At 56.5% G+C, this 17,199-nt stretch overlaps 1 protein-coding gene across 4 annotated transcripts; it reads right to left on the bottom strand.

Annotated features, from left to right (window-relative positions):
* Positions 1-1,119: 1,119 nt before the first annotated feature.
* RPS6KL1 (ribosomal protein S6 kinase like 1) lies at positions 1,120-17,013 on the bottom strand. Of its 4 annotated transcripts, none has more exons than XM_005900995.3 (11): positions 16,892-17,013; positions 15,222-15,506; positions 13,798-13,922; positions 12,773-12,865; positions 7,201-7,248; positions 6,681-6,813; positions 5,157-5,765; positions 4,641-4,730; positions 4,390-4,472; positions 2,905-3,000; positions 1,120-2,649 (listed from the first exon to the last, which is right to left on the bottom strand). In XM_005900995.3, exons 2-11 carry the CDS (start codon positions 15,484-15,486, stop codon positions 2,539-2,541), a joined length of 1,653 nt encoding a protein of 550 aa, XP_005901057.2. In that variant the 5' UTR covers positions 15,487-15,506; positions 16,892-17,013; the 3' UTR covers positions 1,120-2,538. The 4 variants fall into 4 exon arrangements, 2 of the variants coding, with proteins under 2 accessions (XP_005901057.2, XP_070233611.1); XM_070377510.1 differs by having other exon boundaries at positions 2,550-2,682; XR_011465591.1 differs by having other exon boundaries at positions 2,597-2,649; positions 2,905-4,242.
* Positions 17,014-17,199: the final 186 nt, after the last annotated feature.

Raw genomic sequence — 17,199 nt, 5'->3', positions numbered from 1 at the left:
AACGGTGTTTCTGCTTCTATACTTCTTTTGAGGTTGTACTGATGAAGAAAAACTTGTTCCCCCCTGCTTGAGGCCCCTTCAAATGCCAGCATTTACATTTTGGTGGGGCCTCGTGTTATTTCTGGGGTGGACTGGGGAGAGGTGGAGCGACCCATAATTTCATATTTTGCAGTTGATGGCCACGTGGGTACCCAGACGCTCAAGGTTGGTCAGAACAGATGAGGGTAGATCACTCCTCGGGGCAGTGGTCTGTGAGGGCCAGCGGATGGGGCTGAGAGCTGATCTGTGCGGCGTACGTGGGACATACATTGGTAGTGTCCAGGCTGAAGCAGCCTGGCTGTTGCCCACGCAGTCCCCACCTGCTGACCTTGCTCACAGTGGTACCATCTTCATATGAAGGTCTGTCACAGGAACAGAGTGGCTCCTAGAGGGCAGAACTAGAGCTGGTAGGGAGAAGAAACTTGGGTTCAGTGAAAGAATTTTAGAATGATCAGGTCTGGGGCATGGAGCTACAAGCCTTCATGTCTTTAGCAAACCTACAGAGGAGGAATATTTAGCCCCGTTTTTGTCAAATGGAGACAGACTGTAAGCCCCGCTGGGACCACAGTTCTAAACCCAAGGCCTAGCAGAGTGCCAGATGTGCAGTGCTTATTGCACAAATGAGGCCAGAAGCTCGGAGGCAGCTGGCGCTTCGTAGGGTGATTGGAGGTTCTGGCCTGACAGGGGTGTAGTAGAAGGAACAGACTTGGAATGGACTCCACCAGGCTCTGGCCAGGTCCTCTAATTTACCCCCCTGAGTTCCAGCCTTCTCAGGAGCCACCATGTGTTTAAGGGATCTCTGTGAGGATGGACCCCCACCCGCAAGCACCATGACCCTCTTTGAAGACTTTCCTGTTTCGTGTCCCACAGAGCCCAGTGTCCCCTACATGCTGGGACTTTTCTGTGGGTTCACAGCTGCTCTGTGGGGTATAGGCTGGCATGCTGTTCACTACCAGCCCTGCTTCCTCCCTTCTAGCAGGTTCCAAACACACTCTTGGTTATCATGGAGCTCCTCTGGGGGAACCCTCCTTTATTCCCATTCTAGCAGGGCCCCTCTCATTGCGTTGATGAGGCAAGGACACCAGAGGTAAGAGCAGGCTTTATTGGAGTGATGGTGGAGGAGGTGGGCAAGCCCCAGGGAGAGCCAGCACCTCCTTGCGTCCTTTGCCTCAGACTCATCCCAAGGACTCCCCACAGCACAGGTCCCCAGCCCTTCACAGCCAGGACTGGAGGGTGGTGTCAGAGATGCCCCCTGGTGGTGATGGAGACAGGCGAGAAAGGGTTGAGGGCAGAGGTCTATGGAAATTTCTGTCTTGGATGCCACACCCCAGTGACAGTCCTGAGAGGAAGAAGAGGGCTCCCAAATCTGGGAAGGGAATTATCTTTGGGGGTAACTACTTATGCTAGCTCTTCAGAGACCAGAAACTTCTTGCTTCTGGCTAGAAGCTTGGGCAATCATTCTGGGTGTTGCGTGGTTTCATTTCAAAAGGAAATGAAGTCACAGTGGGCAGTGGATTGAGTGGACCCTCAACACTGAAATGCAAAATGGTAAACAAGACAGAAGTCCAAGAAGGGAATCCTAGTGGAGACAACTTTCCTTCAAGCGGCTTCAGGCTGGCGACGGAATCATGGTCCCCCAGCTCAGACCCACGGGCCAGGGTTTGCTTTGTCTCCACGTGGGTGGGCTAGCTGGGGAAGGGAGCCCTTTATTCTGTTTTCAAAACTTCTGTAAGTGGCAGAGCTGTGCCTTCCCCTCTTTCTCCCCCTCCCTCCTTATCCTTATTTTCCTCCCCTCCTTTCCTTTTGCTCTCAAAGGTCTGTAATTACAAGATAAGCGGCATGGTCAGGAGGGGGTGGGTTGTCCCGTCCCTCCCGCTCCACCACATATCTGCTACAGACTTCTTCCCTGCTTCCCCGCCTCCCCCATCCCCTGGGGAAGTAGCCTTTGGTAGAAGGGGCACACTGGTTGTGTGGCTAAGATGACCAGCTAGGACAGCCCTGGTTTGGAGCCAGGAAGCCAGGGGACTAGTAACCTGAGATGAGTCTCCAGAGCCATCCTGAGTGGGGCACATGTCAGATCACGAGTCAAGATTTCTCGGCTCAGCAGGTGGTGGTCAGTAGCTCAGAGCTAATGCCAAGGAAGGCACCTTTTAACAGGGCAGGTCCCAGTTCAAGGTACAGGGTGTAGACACAGAAGGTGACTTGACTGATGGGCGGAGGATGGACAGGTGGAGACGTTCAAGCTGCCTAACAGGCTGAGATCTCTGCCCCTCAGCACCAACTAGAAAGCATTTCTCCAAGAGGTGGCTGGGGGAGTCCACAAGGCCCTTCCTGGTCAGTGGTGATGAGACTTCTGAGGCCCAAGGGTGGGGTCCTGACCAGGAAAGGCAAGCTGCCTTGCATTCTTTGCCCACGGGCCACTGCTGGGAGGTGGCAGGCAAAGAGACATGAGGAGATCCAGACCAGTCCAGCCACTCCCTTTGCCGATACCACGCCCTCCTATCCCCCCAGTTTGCTCCACTGGATGGAACTGAAAAAGGGGTGGGCCTTGAGCTCGTGGACGCCGCCTCCTCCAGCGCCCAGGCGCCGGGCAGGGTCGAACTGCAGGAGCTGCGGAGAAAAGCCCAGTCAGCCCTGGACAGGCTGGCCAGGCCCCCGGAACCCCGTGTTACCCTGGTGGGGGGGCAGGGGGCGGACATTGGTGTTTGGCCACCGAGGTAGAGAAATTTGTTGGCCCTGTGACCCTCCTGCACCCGTGCCGGACACCTAGCACATGGGGTGGCTTGTTCACACACACGGCTCTGCCCTCCCTTCTGTCCACCCTCAGGCCAAGAAGGCACCACCGGGAGGCCACCTGCACCTCACCTCAGTCAGCAGGGAGGCCGCCGGGCCACTGAGCCACTCGGGCAGCTGCAGCTGGGTGTGGGGCTGGATTCCTGAGGGGTGGCTCTGGGACAGCGCCTGGGAAGACACGGGGAGGCGGCCCCCAGGAGTCTGTACACTCCAATGGCGCCCGAGATTTTATGTCTTCCCCCTGTGTCACACCTCACGGGCACGGCCATGACTCCATCGCCTTCTGCTTTGGATCTGCTGCCTGCCGGGCTGAGGAAGGTGCCTGCACCTGTGATCCCTAGTTTCCGCAACAACCTTCAAAGTAAGCAATTGGCACCCCCATTTTAAGGGCAAGAAGCAGGTCGACGGATTTGTGCTGAGTTCAGGGTTTGAACCCAGGCCCCTGTGGCTCCAAGCTTGCTAGAAGCACCGGTCTTGGGTTGCCATCGGGGCAAGCACTCTGTCAGGAATAGCACTGAAACCTGTCTCCTTACAGAAAGCAAATCTCCACGGGCGGCTCCTTTGCCATGGCATGCTCCTGCCAGGGTCAAGGCAGGGCTGTGGTGGGAGAAAGCAGGACCTATCTGTGTTCCAGAAGGGTGCAGCTGTGGGGGAGCAGAGGAGTGTGTCTGGAGGTCAAGAAGACAGGCAAGAAGCCACCTGGAGGAAGGCCAGGAGCCCTGAGCTGGAGAGGTGGGAGGGCCCTGGCTAATAGGAGAGAACCACTCTGGGCGGCTGTTTGCAGCCAGGGCTCTCAGAGGCCCTGGCCTCGGGACCAAAGCAGGAGGGAGCCAGGAGAGACCAGTCAGCTCTGAACTTCCGGTTACACCACATCCACTCAGGACACTTCCTGCTCAAATGGTGCTTGGCTTCTCCCTGCTGCCTGACTTAACCAGCCCCAGGTGGAGCACTGAGCTCATGGGGGAGGACAGAGAGCTGAGCCCACCACCCTGAGCAAGGTGCTTGCGAGGGGAACTTCAAGCTCTGGGTCGACCCAGGCGGGACAGGGAAGCTGCTGGCCTGGGATGATGGAAACCCTCTCTCTGGTCTTCCAGCCAAAGTCTGGGGGCCACAGCTCTGAAGGGTGTGGATGGGGGGACATGGTGTGAGCAGTGGGGAGAGGAGGCCTGTGGGGGATGATCTGAGGAAAGGGGCTGTGTCACACTCAGCCTCCCTCCAGAGCCAGGCCCAAGCGCCCTCTTCCAGGAAACTTCCTTGAGCACCTCAGCTCAACTCTCCCTCATCTAAGTTGACAGTCTCCCTAGCTATCGCCACTTGCCTGACGAGGGTCGGGGTGCAAAGTGTGGCCAAGGTCTGGGTGGGAATTGCTTCCTCCTCCTCTCACGGTCTCCGAGCTGGGGCAGAGGGGGCCTGTGCCGACAAGACATTGGGCCCAATGGCCAGGTCTTGAGCAATCAGGTAGGCTCAGCCCCCAACACTGACTGTTGGACTAACCCCAGCCCATCCTATGCTCAGTGACACCCGCCAGGCTCCACACCCTGCCCACACAGAGCTCACCGTCCCGGTCAGCAGTTCATACAGGAGAGACCCAAAGCTCCACCAGTCGCAGGCGTCGGTCAGCTCTGAAATCCCACCGACCTCTGCGGGAGCCAGAACAGTCCTCAGTCTCGCTGAGAGGGCAGGTCTCCCCTCAACCCCTTCCCCACCACCCCCACCCCCAGAATGGGCCTGTTGCCTCTCTCATCCTCAGTCCCCCGGCCCACCCCACACACAGACACTCAGGGGCTGCCCCGCCCCTCCCTTCTTGCCTGGGGCACTGTAGAGGTTGTGCGAAGCCTCCCTGCAACACTGGGGCTCCACCTCTGACCACTGGCCAAAATACGTGAGCCGGATGTGGCCTTGTCATGCCGTGTGTGTTCAGGGAGGAGCCAGAGGGGACGAGAACTGCAGTTAGTCATCTTGGAACCTTTGACGTAGGGCAGGGGACCCCAGGAGCCAGTGGGCCTTGCTGGGCAGAGGTTCCCTAGGGGCTCGGCCCCTTGAGGCCCCCGGGACAACCTGGTCGTCAAAGGAGCGGCTGCCCCAGAGCTCAGGGTGGGGAAAGGGTCTGCTTTCCAAGCTTAACCACAGCCGGCCAGCTTGGCCGAGGCCTTCCAGAAAAGGCAGGGGACACGGGTGGCCCAGGGGAACAGTCAGATACCGTCCGCCTTCTCTGGGCTCTGGGGAAATCTTGAGGCTGTGGGGGCCTCCCTCCTGAGGGGGGGGTGGGGTTAGGGCCCACTCATCTGCCCCCAGCACCACCCCCCCCCGCCTGGGGCTCCTACCGGCCTGGTCCAGGAGCAGATTCCGGGGATTAAGGTCCCGGCACAGCACCCCTTGCTGGTGCAGCGCCTCCAGGGCCAGCAGCGTCTCGGCCGCCCACTGCCTCACCTGCTCCTCCTTCAGACTCCAGGCGCCCTCGCCGGACACTGGGCTGGCCCCTCCAGAGGCCAAGGGGCGGCTTGGGCCTGTGCCTCGGCTGCAGCCCCCCAGCACCCGGCCAGCCCCGGCCCGAACCCAAGGGAGCCCCCACGGGGGCGCGGGCTCTGAGCTCTGGCTAGGCCCTCGCCCAGCGTGGGAGTGCAGGCAGCCACCTGGGGCCTTTGGAAGGTCCCAGAAGCGGGCAGTGCTCGTCCTGGCTGAGGCTTCACCCCCAGCCTCTCTCTGGGCTTTAACGGACGCCACCCCTCTGGCTGGGGTGAGGCTCTGAGAAGTCCATGGAGGCTCCAGAGGGATTCCGTCCTGCAGGCGGGTGTATCCCAGGGGCACCGAGCTGGTCCTGAGGCTGAGGTGGGAGTTTAGCGGAGCCTTCATCCTCTCCAGGCTGGAGCCGGACCCGGTCCCAGACTGCTGGGGGCACGGCTGGGAGAGCAGGTGGGACCAGAGCGTACCTCCTGGGCCAAGCAGAGGGAGCCGCAAGCATGGGGACAGGAGAGGAAATGAGTGTGGACGTGTCTTTGTCCCACGCCTGCTCCCCCTCTGTCATAGGCACAGACCCTCTGCCTTCAGGTCCTCACTCGGCTCCCTCCCCTCCCGAAGCCCAGGATGCCCTCTCTCCTCTCCACCCACCCATGACGGGGCCCCAGCCTCACAAAATATGTGCTTAACCCCTAAGGAGATATAAATTATTCTCTAATGTCCTTGGTCTAGGTGGCGGGTTCTCCAGTGTCTGATATATATTTGTCAAAGGGAGAATCCTGGAAAAGGGCATGGCAACCCACTCCAGTATTCTTGCCTGGAGAATCTCATGGACAGAGGAGCCTGGAGGGCTGCAGTCCACGGGGTCACAAAGAGTCGGACACGACTGAGCGACTAAGCACAGCACAAAGGGAGAATAGTGTCATGAACTTAAGTAAAATAAAAGAAGGCTAGGCATGGATCTGTGATGACTATATGTCATGATCCAGAGAGATGTACCTCATTGAAAACAAACAAACAAAAAATCCTAGCTGATCAATAAATATCTGCTGTGGCCCAGTTCCTGTCCTTATAGCTTCGGCACCATCATCGCATGTGGCCACTCGGAGGGGTGGGCACGGACTAGAAAAGTGAAAAGAGCCAAGACTGGGGGAGATGGCGACAAAGGGGACACCTGCATACATGCCCTCGTTCACCCAAGACGTGAACGTCCTCCCTGGACGTCCCCTGCCCCCTGGCATCACTGAGAAGCGCACAGCAGGCTAGTCCTGCCTTCACCCTCGAGGAAGGCTGGGCCTGTGGCTGGGGAACGAGTTCCGAATTTTAAGGGGATGAGACAGGACAACCTCCCGAGGCCTGAGGAGCTGACGGGGCCCCCAGGGCCCACTCACCTTTCACGTGCTCCAGGTGTAGGAAGATGGAGTCCTCGGTCACAAAGTACCGCAGCAGCTGGGTCATGTAGGGGACGCCGTGCGGGATGATGGTCAGCCGCTCTCGGCTCGTCACGTGGCACCTGGACAGGCCCTGAGGAGGGGGCAGGCCGGGCAGATCAGCTGGGGACTGGCCAGAGGCCACTCTGCTCTTCAGGGGCAACCAGATGAAGTGTGGGAGCCCCTCTGAGGAGCAGCTGCCTCCCCCCAGTTTCTGTCCTGACCCTCAACCCTCTTTCCACCATGGAAGGCAGGCCATCCCCTCCCTGTCTGGGCCAAGGGTAAGGCAGTATATGTGCGTGTGTTTCTGGGAAGTCGGGCACATGCCCGGGGTGCAGAACTAGCAGCTGTGGGATCTGGAGGGAATGTGGGCTTCCCATACGGGTTCTGGGTAGAGGTTCCCCAGAGGGCAGGGGTTTCCAAGAACTCCAAGAAGGTCCCAAGGGGAAGGAGGAATGGCAGGGGGTGGGGTGGCACCTGCCTTCACCACGAAGGTCCCTCCAGTCGCTAGGTCCTGGACGAGCTGTACCTGCAGAGGTCCAAGAGGCACTAGTCAAGGCACAAGTTAGTTCCCGGGGCTCCACGCCCCCACCCCCCGCCCCCCCAGGCCCCACGCTCCTCCACCCAGGCTAGGCAGGGACGTCAGGCTTTGGTGGTACAGAGTATATCCCCTCCTCCACCAACATGACATTGAACCTATCCGATTCATCCACTCTCGTTAGACCTGCAGGTCTTATCAGGTACCACCTCCTCCAGGGAGGCTTCCCAACCTCAGATCAGGCCGGACTCCTAACCTGTCTGCAGTGCTCTCTGGGCTCACCCCCAGCACACCGTGTGTGATTTCCTGTTGTTCCACTGGGCTGTGAGCTCCAAGAGCGCAGGGACCATGCTGTCCAGCTCTGTATTCCCAGAGCCCTGCACCTCACAGGGAAGTAGTCAGAGCTTTCCACACATGAGGTGAATGGTCCATTCCGTAGGATCTGAGGGTGTCGTGGCTGGAAGGGACCTCAGGGCCAGTCACCTTCTCTCAACTCTTATTTTACAGGTGAAGAAGCCCAGGCTCTGAGAATGTGGCCCCAATGGTGCCCCAAACCACATGGGCTTGCTCCTTCAGGTCGCACCGCCTGCCCCCCACTCCCTGTGCTGCGATGGTCTTTTTCTTTTTTTAAATGGTCTTTTTCTCTGGACTCTGGCAAGCAACCTATTCCTTCTCCTGTTGGTTTTGTTTGGAGGCAGTGGTCTGCCAATTGCTGGGTCAGAGCCTTGTTTGGAGCTGGGCCCTAGACTCATCTCCATTATGGGCAGGGTGAACCCCAGCCATAGGAAGGTGGAAGATTCAGCCCAGACAGGGGGGCACGTGAGGACAAGACCTGCACCCTGGGTCATAGGAGTACCTGCTTCAGGGGCCATTAAGAGGATGCTGTTGAGTCAGACAACTCAAGTATGGCGGCAGCTCGAGCCTGCTGTAAAACATGCTCTCTATAGTCTTTGCTGATGACTATTAATATCGGCACAGGGAAACCTGTGTATAGTATTACTGTATAGTACTACTCTGTATAGTATTACTATAGTATAGTAGAGTATTATACTGTATACTGTATAGTACTACTCTGTGCTAAGGGCCTTATCTAGTTTACTTCATTTTATTCTTAAAGCCCTACCAGGTGAGTATTTCTATGCTGCTGTGCTGTGCTCAGTCGTGTCTGACTCTCTGAGACCTGCCAGGCTCCTCTGTCCATGCGATTCTCCAGGCAAGAAGACTGGAGTGGGTTGCCATTTCCTCCTCCAGGAGATCTTCCCGACCCAGGGACCAAACTCACATCTTTTACATCTCCTGCATTGGCAGGCGAATTCTTTACCACTGTGCCACCTGGGCAGCCCCAAGTATTACTAGTGACTCATTTCATAGATGAAGCAATCGAGGTTCAGAGAGGTAATGTTGCCTGCGGTCCCACAGAGCCGGGATGCGAATTCAGATGGGCTGACCCGGGAGCCTTGAAGACATAACTGAAAACAGGGGCACAGCTAGGCGACCTGGCACATGCCTTCCCCTCTGGGCCTCAGTTTCCCTGTCATCAGTGAGATGAAGGTGGTGGATTCTGAGGGCTGGGGCATCAGGAGTGAGGTACCCCTTATGACCACTAGAGGTCTCTCCTCCAACAGCCAGAGATGGAGTCCAGCCTGGTCCCCGCTCCTCTGCCCAGTGAGTTTGAAAGAGAGAACTTTGGGGTCATTAAGGATAACACGGTTTCCCACAAGTGCTGACACCCCGGATAATTCCCCACTGCCTCTTGCCAAGTGGGATTCCCCACCACCTTGTCCTGGGCAAGGCTTCTCGTTTACAGATTCAGAAAAAATAAAAACCAGCAGGGAGGGTCAGGGAGGCCAGAAACAAAACTTAATCAGTACACTGAAACAATGTGTTAAAAAAGAAAAGAAAAAATACATACACACACACACACACACAAGAATCAAGAAATAATTAGGCCAAACCATCAATGCTGATTATCTTGGAATGAGGTAGTATGGTGGACAATCTTTGTTGTCAGTGTTGTTTCTGGCCCCACTGAATGGCTTGCGGGATCTTAGTTCTCCAACCAGGCATCAAACCTGTGCCCCTCTGCAGTGGAACTGCACAGTCCTAACCGCTGGACAACCAGGAAATTCCCACTTACTGTTTCAAACTCTTTTCTTTTACACCATATTTCAAAAGGGTAGCAAAGGGGGCATCTCCCCCCACCATTAAACCAAGCAAACAAAACAAAAAAAATCCCTCCCTCTTTTGTTCTGTGCTGTGGGAGACAGAGCACTGGCTTGTCACTTGACCTCTATGAGCCTCAGTTACATTCTCTGTAAAACAATGATTAAAATGCAGCACTTCCCAGGAGGACTTTCTGCTGTGACAGAAATATTGTCTATTTGTCCAATATAGAAGCCGTGAACCACATGTAGCTATCAAGCCTTTGAAATATAGTGGGTGCCACTGAGAGAATATTTAATTTTTATTAAAACTGGACTTCCCTGGTGGTCCAGTGGTTACAACTCTGCGCTTGTACTGTGGAAGGTGTGAATTCAATCCCCACTCGGGGAAGTTCTGCATGTCACGTGGTGTTATCCAAAAAAAATTTTTAATAGTATTATGGGCTTCCCAGGTGGCACTAGTGGTAAAGAACCAGCCTGCCAATACAGGAGGCGTAAGAGACTTGGGTTCAATCCCTGGGTTGGGAAGATCCCCTGGAGGAGGGCATGGCAACCCACTCCAGTACTCTTGCCTGGAGAATCCCATGGACAGAGGAGCCTGGCGGGCTGCAGTCCGTGGAGTCGCAAACAGTCGGACTGTGGCTGGTGACTGCTATATCTCCTTCTTCCCCCGCAGGGAGACTGAGTGGGTTTAATGCAACAGCTGTGCCAACTACAATGGGCCTTACAGATGCCAGGTGAGATTGCTATCCAGAAAGTGTAAGGCAGTTCTGAGTGCCAGCTCCCATCTTTTTAAAAAAGGAAGTCTCTTTAAAAAAAAATAAAACGCACTGAGCTCTCGGGATGTATGGACAATTAAAACTTTGGTAAAACACATTAACCCTTTATTTTAAAATGTCCACAGTGTCAAGGCCAGGAGGACTCCCTCCTGGAGCAAACAAATCCAGAAGTTTCAAATAGATTCTCAAGCACGAAGGTCCCCAGGGGCTGTTCATGTGTGCCAGTGGGCAGGACAGGAAAGGGTAGGCCGAGCACCTCATTAAAGCGGGCAGCCCTTCATCTGCCCAGGGTTGACCGGCAGGAATGTGAGCCTGCATTTCCAGATCCTCTCATTTCTCAGGAAAAGTAGGAAACTTGGACTTTCTCTATGAAACCTGCCAATTTTTAAATGCTGATAAACAGTAACAATTTTAAAAACACCCTCATGTTTGAGCCAAAAACACAGAAGGGATTTGTCTGTCCTTCTCTTTCTTCTCCATCCCTGCCTCAGGGCCTAGCTCCCGGACAAAGCTCAGCAAATAGCCAGTGTTGTCTTCTAAGCCTCCAAGGCTCCCTGAGAGCAGACCCTGGGCATCCTGGCCAGCTGCCCACCTAGTCCCTGACCCACCACCTCACTGTTCTCTGCCGCCCCCTACCCCTGCAGGTATCTCTTCTGGCCCCGAGGAAACCCTCTTCAGCCCCATGAACTCTCACAGTGGGACTTCTCTGGGGGCTCTCAAGGCTTCCTGAGTGGGGCCTTTTGCTGCCCTAAGGCTGGGGGTTGCTGCAGACTGGCACTGCTCTGCCAACAACCCGCCCTGGGCTGTCTGGGCACAGCTATGGATGAAAGACAGTGACATCCATCCAGGCGTGGCTGCAGGGACCTGGGCCCAGTGGCCCTAACATCTCTCCTAATTTGGGCGACTGATTTTCCTGGCTTGCGAATGACACAGGAAAAGGCCACAGGATTTTAGGAGGGATGTGGAGTGGCTAAGTCGAGTGTCCAAGAAAGGGTAATAAAGGAAAAAAGAGGGCACTTGTAAGACAGAATGGTTGGGCTTGGCCTGAATCTGTTTTTCCCATATGTACAGGCCTCGGAACACAGGATTCCAAAAATGCTTTGCACATGTGCGTCTGGGGTTAAACAAATTCAAATTCGGGGAATTCTGTCATAGACCTCCCTCTTAGAGATTCACTGTGTACATTTGCATCCTTAAAGCCTGAAACTTCCTAGAATTAAAGCAATGAAGTAATGTAACTTTAACTCACTGTTTCTAAAGCTTATTTGACCCAGAACCCCTCTCTCCATAACACCATCGGTTCAGTGGGATCCCACATGGGCAAACAGTGGTGGCTGTCGCCTCCTTGGCCTGCCCGTGGGGGCGGCTGAGCCACGTGGACGAACGCAGTGGGCGAGAAGGGCTGGGCAGATGGAAGCTGGCTGGGCCTTGGCTGACAAACCGGGAGCCTGCTCCAGGGACTGGGGAGCAGCCGCTGGAGCGAGGCCAGGGATGGTAAGCCTGCTTCCTGCTGACCCACTCTTGTCATCAGCCTTCAGCCATCGAACTTGTATCAAATGCTTTAGCGTGTGCCAGGCCTTTCCCAAAAATTATTTCACTTTAGTTCCCACATCCCCCTGGGTGGGAGGGTGCGGGTGGGTGGGAGAATCCCTTCCCCACTTCCAGAGGAGGAAACTGGTGCCCAGAGAGGGCAAAGAGCTTGCCTGGGGCCATGTAGTGCCCGTCCAGACAGCACTTCATCCTCGGCGGCGTGTGAAGGAGCACACACCAGTCCTCTTTTCTCTGCTGGCTCCCACACCCGCCCGAATCCCCCATGAGTGTCTTAAATGACAGATGCCTGGGTTCAACCCTAGAAATTCTCACTCGGTGGGTTTGGGATGGGGCCCAGGCATCTGTGTGGTTAGGAAGCTCCCCCAGGTGATTCTGATGAACGGTTCAGTTTGAAAAAAAAAAAATAAAAACACTTAAGCAAATACTCCAGCTATCTCTGGGTCCAGGTGGAGAGCAATTGATTATTGGCTCAAACCTCATTTGACTCAACCTGTCTGTCCTTCTGCTGAGTGTCCAGGTCCAGTTTGCACTGTCGACTCCTGTCTGCCCTGAATTAAGGGAGCCGATCCTGGATGGGGGCACCGCGGGAGAAGCCAGGAGACAGGGCAGAGCTGCCAAGGCCCTGGACAAGGCAGGTTTCTAGCGATGAGCACATTCCTGCCCCAGGAACTTCTGGGCTGGGCTTGGCAGGGGAGATTCTTGGCTGCAGCCCCTGGAGGAAGCGGGAAGTGGGGGCACGCAAGGGAGCGCAGGCTGGCGGGGTGCCCCTGTGGCTGCTGTCCTGAACTGCCGAGGGAGCGGCTCTGTGTCTGAGCCGGAGGGTCTGTGGGGAGGCGCTGTCTGCCTCTGTGGCTTCCTCACTTTTTCCTTTCCGGGGCTGGTGTGTGCTGGGCGGCAGGAGGGGTGGGGCACCCCTGGACCCGGCTGCCCTTCTCCGCTTGAACCCCCTGACGCCTTTCTAGCACTGGCCACTCCTGGTCACACATGCTGTGTCCTCCCACACCTTGGGCGTCGCTCACTCACCTTCTCGATGACTCCGACCACCTTGCAGCCCCTCAGCTGCTCCAGGGCAGAGCTCAGCGTGCGGATGGGCCGGAGCCTCAGGCTGCTGAAACCCTGCGGTAGCGGGAGAGAGCCCCACGGCGGCCTCAGGGTCATGGCCTCCTCACCCAGCGGAGGGCAGGGCTTGGCTTGCCAGGAGACCAATGGCCACAGAGGGCAGGACAGGGGTACAGGCAGACCCCCACCTCACAGAGACAGACCCAGCCTCAGTCCAGGGTGGCCAGGCCACCCTCTCAGCTCAGCCCCAACCCGGGCTTCTTCCCAGGCCCAAGGAATCTTCCGAAACCCCCTCTCAAAAGCGGCATCCACAGAAGGCAGATGCGCCCAGGGGTGGGGAAATAACCCGGGCAACAGGCTTCAAAGACCAAGGCAGGCCCAGGTACCTGCACTGGGGGAAGCATCTTACAAGGTGCACCAGACCTAGAAGGAGTGTGTATGCGCACACCTAGGGGTTGAGGAGTGGGCGTGCATTCTCAACCCTCTCTGAGGGGCCCGCTGGGTCAGGATGTGGGGAGAGGCTTTGTGCATATTTGTATATGCACGTATTCACGTGTGTGTATATGCACGTGGGTATTCATGTCTGTGAATATGCATGTGGGTATTCATGTCTGCTCCAAACACTCACTGCAGCCCAGCCAAAAAGCACTCTGGGAGCCTGAGTGTGTACACAGGTGAGCATGAGTATGGGCTGTGTGGGAAGGTGAGGAGCTGCCTCTGTGTGTGTGTCTCCTCTATGAGGGTGCGAGACTGGACTGGAGATGATTCACCAAGTGTTAGAATGTGAATGAGCTATGGAGAGTGTGGGAGAGAGAGGGAGGAAGCCAGGAGGAGGAGGGCAGGGCGGCAGCCCCAGGACACGCGCCAGCCTGCCTGTGCTCTCCACCATCTGCCCCGCCAGGGATGGCAAGGCGACAGCTCCCTGGCCTGGCGGGTGGGGGCCTTAGCTCTCTTCCCCCGGAGCCCTCAGGCCTCTGGGGGCTCCTCACCTCATCAGGGCTGGCTCCGCTGCCCAGCGTCCTCTGCAGGTGGCAATTAAAGATCTCCTCCGCCCGCCGCAGGTACTTGGTTATCTTCAGCTTGACAGCCTCACACCTCTCCTTGTTGGGGTCAACTGTGGGGAGAAGGAGTCAAGAGGACCCCGCCAGCCATGGGAGGAGCGGGGGTTTGGGCTCCCATTGCCCATGCTCTGCCCCCCACAGGAGGGCAAGGCCTATTTCTGAGGCTGGTCAGTGGATTCTGGCTCCGCATCTGTTCTTGGGTCCTCTTCTGGGTGGGAGACCAGCAGGGGAGGAGGACGAAGGATGGTGGCGGGAGAGCCTGGGAGCCGGGGAGGCTCCTCGGACTACAGCACCTTACAGTTGGCGCCCACCACCTCCTGGCCACCGTCACAGCCTGGGAAGGGATGGAATGGAGATTTCCTGTCTGTTTTTTCAGGAAGAAAGGGAAGTCCCCCAGAGAGCACACTTTCTGCTATCTTTGATGCCCAGTATGAAAGAGGCCAGAACAGCATTGGGCCTGGAGGGTAAAGGTGTTCATGGGACAGGCATGAAGCCAGCTGTTGAGAGGCATCATCAGTGCAGGGACTGGAAGCGTGAACTGGGGCCTGACTCTTACCCTCCAGGCTGGCCATCAAGGCCCTCGGGTGTCTCCAACTGGCCTCAGGGCCAGCCTCTCCTACAACTTGGAAATGCCTGCCTTTGCCCTGAACAGGCCTCCCCTCTTACCTTCAGGCCTTTGCCTGTGTTCTCTGCCTGTCCCTTCTCTCTCCCTCTCCAGGCTCTTCAGCTGGACAGCATTCTTCAGTGCTCAGATTAGGGTTTTGACTTTTAGAAAATGCCCTTTGCCAGGCTTGCCTGGCCTCAGTCTCCTTCTTCCCTCCCTTTACTTCCTCCCCATTGTCCTTGCCACCTGGGACTTTAATTGTCCATCATCAACTCATCAATCTTCTGCCATTAGAATGCAAGTACCCAGAGGGCAGGACCCTAGCCCAGCTCTAGGGGCAGGAGGGCTTAGTGGGCCAAGCTCACAGCCTCTGGAGCCCAAACTGTTCAAATCTCAGCTTTGTCACTTGATAGCTGTGGCGTCTTAAGCAATCTATGTAACTGCCCTGTGCCTCAATTTCCTCATCTGGAAAATGGGAATAAAAATCATTCTTGTATATTTGGAAGTACATGCCAGAACATACACAGTGGTTTGTATTACTGTGAATCAGAAATGAATTGATACAGGTAAAGCCCTTAGACCAGCGCCTAGTGTAAAGGAACTGCTTTATAAGTGAAGGCTATTATTATCAATACTACTGTTCTTCTCATAGGTCCTGCAGGGTCAGCGCAGAGCCCTGCTCACCCAGCACAAATGGACAGATGATGGGATGAGCCCTTCCTCGGCCCCTGCCCAGCCCCAGCCTCACCGTGCATGCCTCGGAGGAGAACGTCCACGCCGTTCTGGTAGTGGTTGAAGGCGGCCTCGTAGTCCTCACTGACGTCACGCTCCAGGGCCAGCCGGATCTGAGAGGCTGCGTCCACCAGGTAGTCATGCTTAGTCATGTCAGGTGCTCCCGGAGCCACCCGGTTGCGAATCTGCTCCAGGTACACTCGAGCCTGGGACCGTGCTCGAGAGCAGGGTTCGGGCTCCGGGCCAGGGCCAGGAGGGCACTCACAGGCCACCAGGCTCATGGCTGCCCTCAGTCAGGGACCTGGAATGAGCAGAGGCATTAGGAAGAACCCAGTTGGGGACAACGTCCCATCTGTACCCTGGTTTCTTCCACTCAGTATTGTGGAGACTGACACTCACCTCCAAGAGCTGGAGGGATCAGAGCTAATGGGGGTAATATCCCTCACTAAGCCAGATCTTTCCTAAGTGGTGGTCATAACAGAATAAAAACATGCTTTGGGCTCTGAGTTGTTTTTACCATTCTTTCCATTCAAATTCAGTTCAACAAGTATTTCTGGAGCACCTACAACGTGCTGAGTATCGGAGAGAGCTGAAGATATTCATGATTCAGAGCTGCCTTCAAAGGGCCTCTGTGCACATTAAACATATGCAGGTCACCATACTTTGAGGCTGAAGCAAAAGCCGGGGCCCCACAGGCCATTCCTTATACTGTGCCCTGTCTACCCCTCCCACCTCCTCCCATGGGAATCTCACTTATCCTTCAGGGTTCAGCTCCATGGTACCTCCCGGAACAGGAGGGATTGCCCCGGCTTTATTTCATTTCCCTTGGTCCCAAGATCAGTGAGGACCCCCAAGGAGCCAGGCGGAGAGCTGGGCACAGGGCTTGGCCTTAAAGACTGAAGGCAAATGAAATGACTGGCAGATTCAGTACCACTCTGGATGGAATTAGATGAATGAGGTCAGAGCCCAACCAGCCCTGGGGAGGGGATGGCTCTGTCCCCCTGGCTCTGCTCTGAGAAGTCCAGGAGGCCACGTGGCCTCCAAGGACCGGACAGCAGCTCCACCCTGAGCAGCAAGTGATACAAGTGGCCACCAGGGTTAGCGCAGTGGCAGAAGGAAAGGAAAGACCTCAGAGAGAGGCCAGAAAGCTGCCTCTATCCTTCACTGCAGCCTCTGCACCTTTGCTCTCTCAGGCCTCATTGCGAAAGGGCAGGGCCCAAACCCCAGGTCATTTCTACTTCTGTGGAGACAGGGAAGAGAGAACAGGATGGGGAATGGGGCGGGGAGGAAAACCCACATTTCCAAGGCAGCGGGCAGCTGAGCCCCGGCCAGGATGCGGCCAGGAGGTGGAGGAGGGGAGGAAGGGAAGCCGCGCCCTTCCCATTCGGCCCAGTCACCAGGGCATGCAGCTCGGAGGCCTGTGATCAGAGGCACCCAGGTCGGCAGTGTGTGCTGCTCTGAGTCAGGGCCTAGCTTCAGGGTCCACCTGCCGAGCCAGGTCCTCCCAGGCAGAGCTGCAAAGCTGCGTCTGGACCCAGAAAGACGTGCATCCAGCCCGCGAGTCCCCTGCACGCAAGGTGCACTGTCCCGTGAGGGTCGCCAAGGAAGGGGACTGGGGGAATGAGAGGTGAGGGCATCCTCTCCTGGGGAAGAGGGGATGGAGGAGGAGCCAGGCTAACACCGTACCTGCCCGAGCCAGGAGCTCGGTCCGCGCGGCCGGACTCAGCCCTGCGGCCACCTGCCCTTCGCCCCCGGACATAGCACCGCGGGCGGCTGCTTTCCGCCCTCCTCCCAGGTACAGGGGTCTGGCCGATGCAGCCTGGTCATTGGTTGCAGATGAGCTCATCCGCTAGCGTTAGAATAAACCACCAATCAGCGCCCGGCTCAGCTTGTGCTGGCTCTTAAAGCAGCAGCGCCGGGAAAGCGGAGCTATGCGAGAGGGCATGCGGAGGGGATGGGGATGGGCAGGGAATGCTATGGGGATAGGGATGGGG

Source organism: Bos mutus, chromosome 10 (assembly GCF_027580195.1).
Source record: "Bos mutus isolate GX-2022 chromosome 10, NWIPB_WYAK_1.1, whole genome shotgun sequence".
Lineage (NCBI taxonomy): Eukaryota > Metazoa > Chordata > Mammalia > Artiodactyla > Bovidae > Bos > Bos mutus.
The sequence above is the reverse complement of the archived record's forward strand: the minus strand, read 5'-3'. Positions and strand labels throughout refer to the sequence as shown.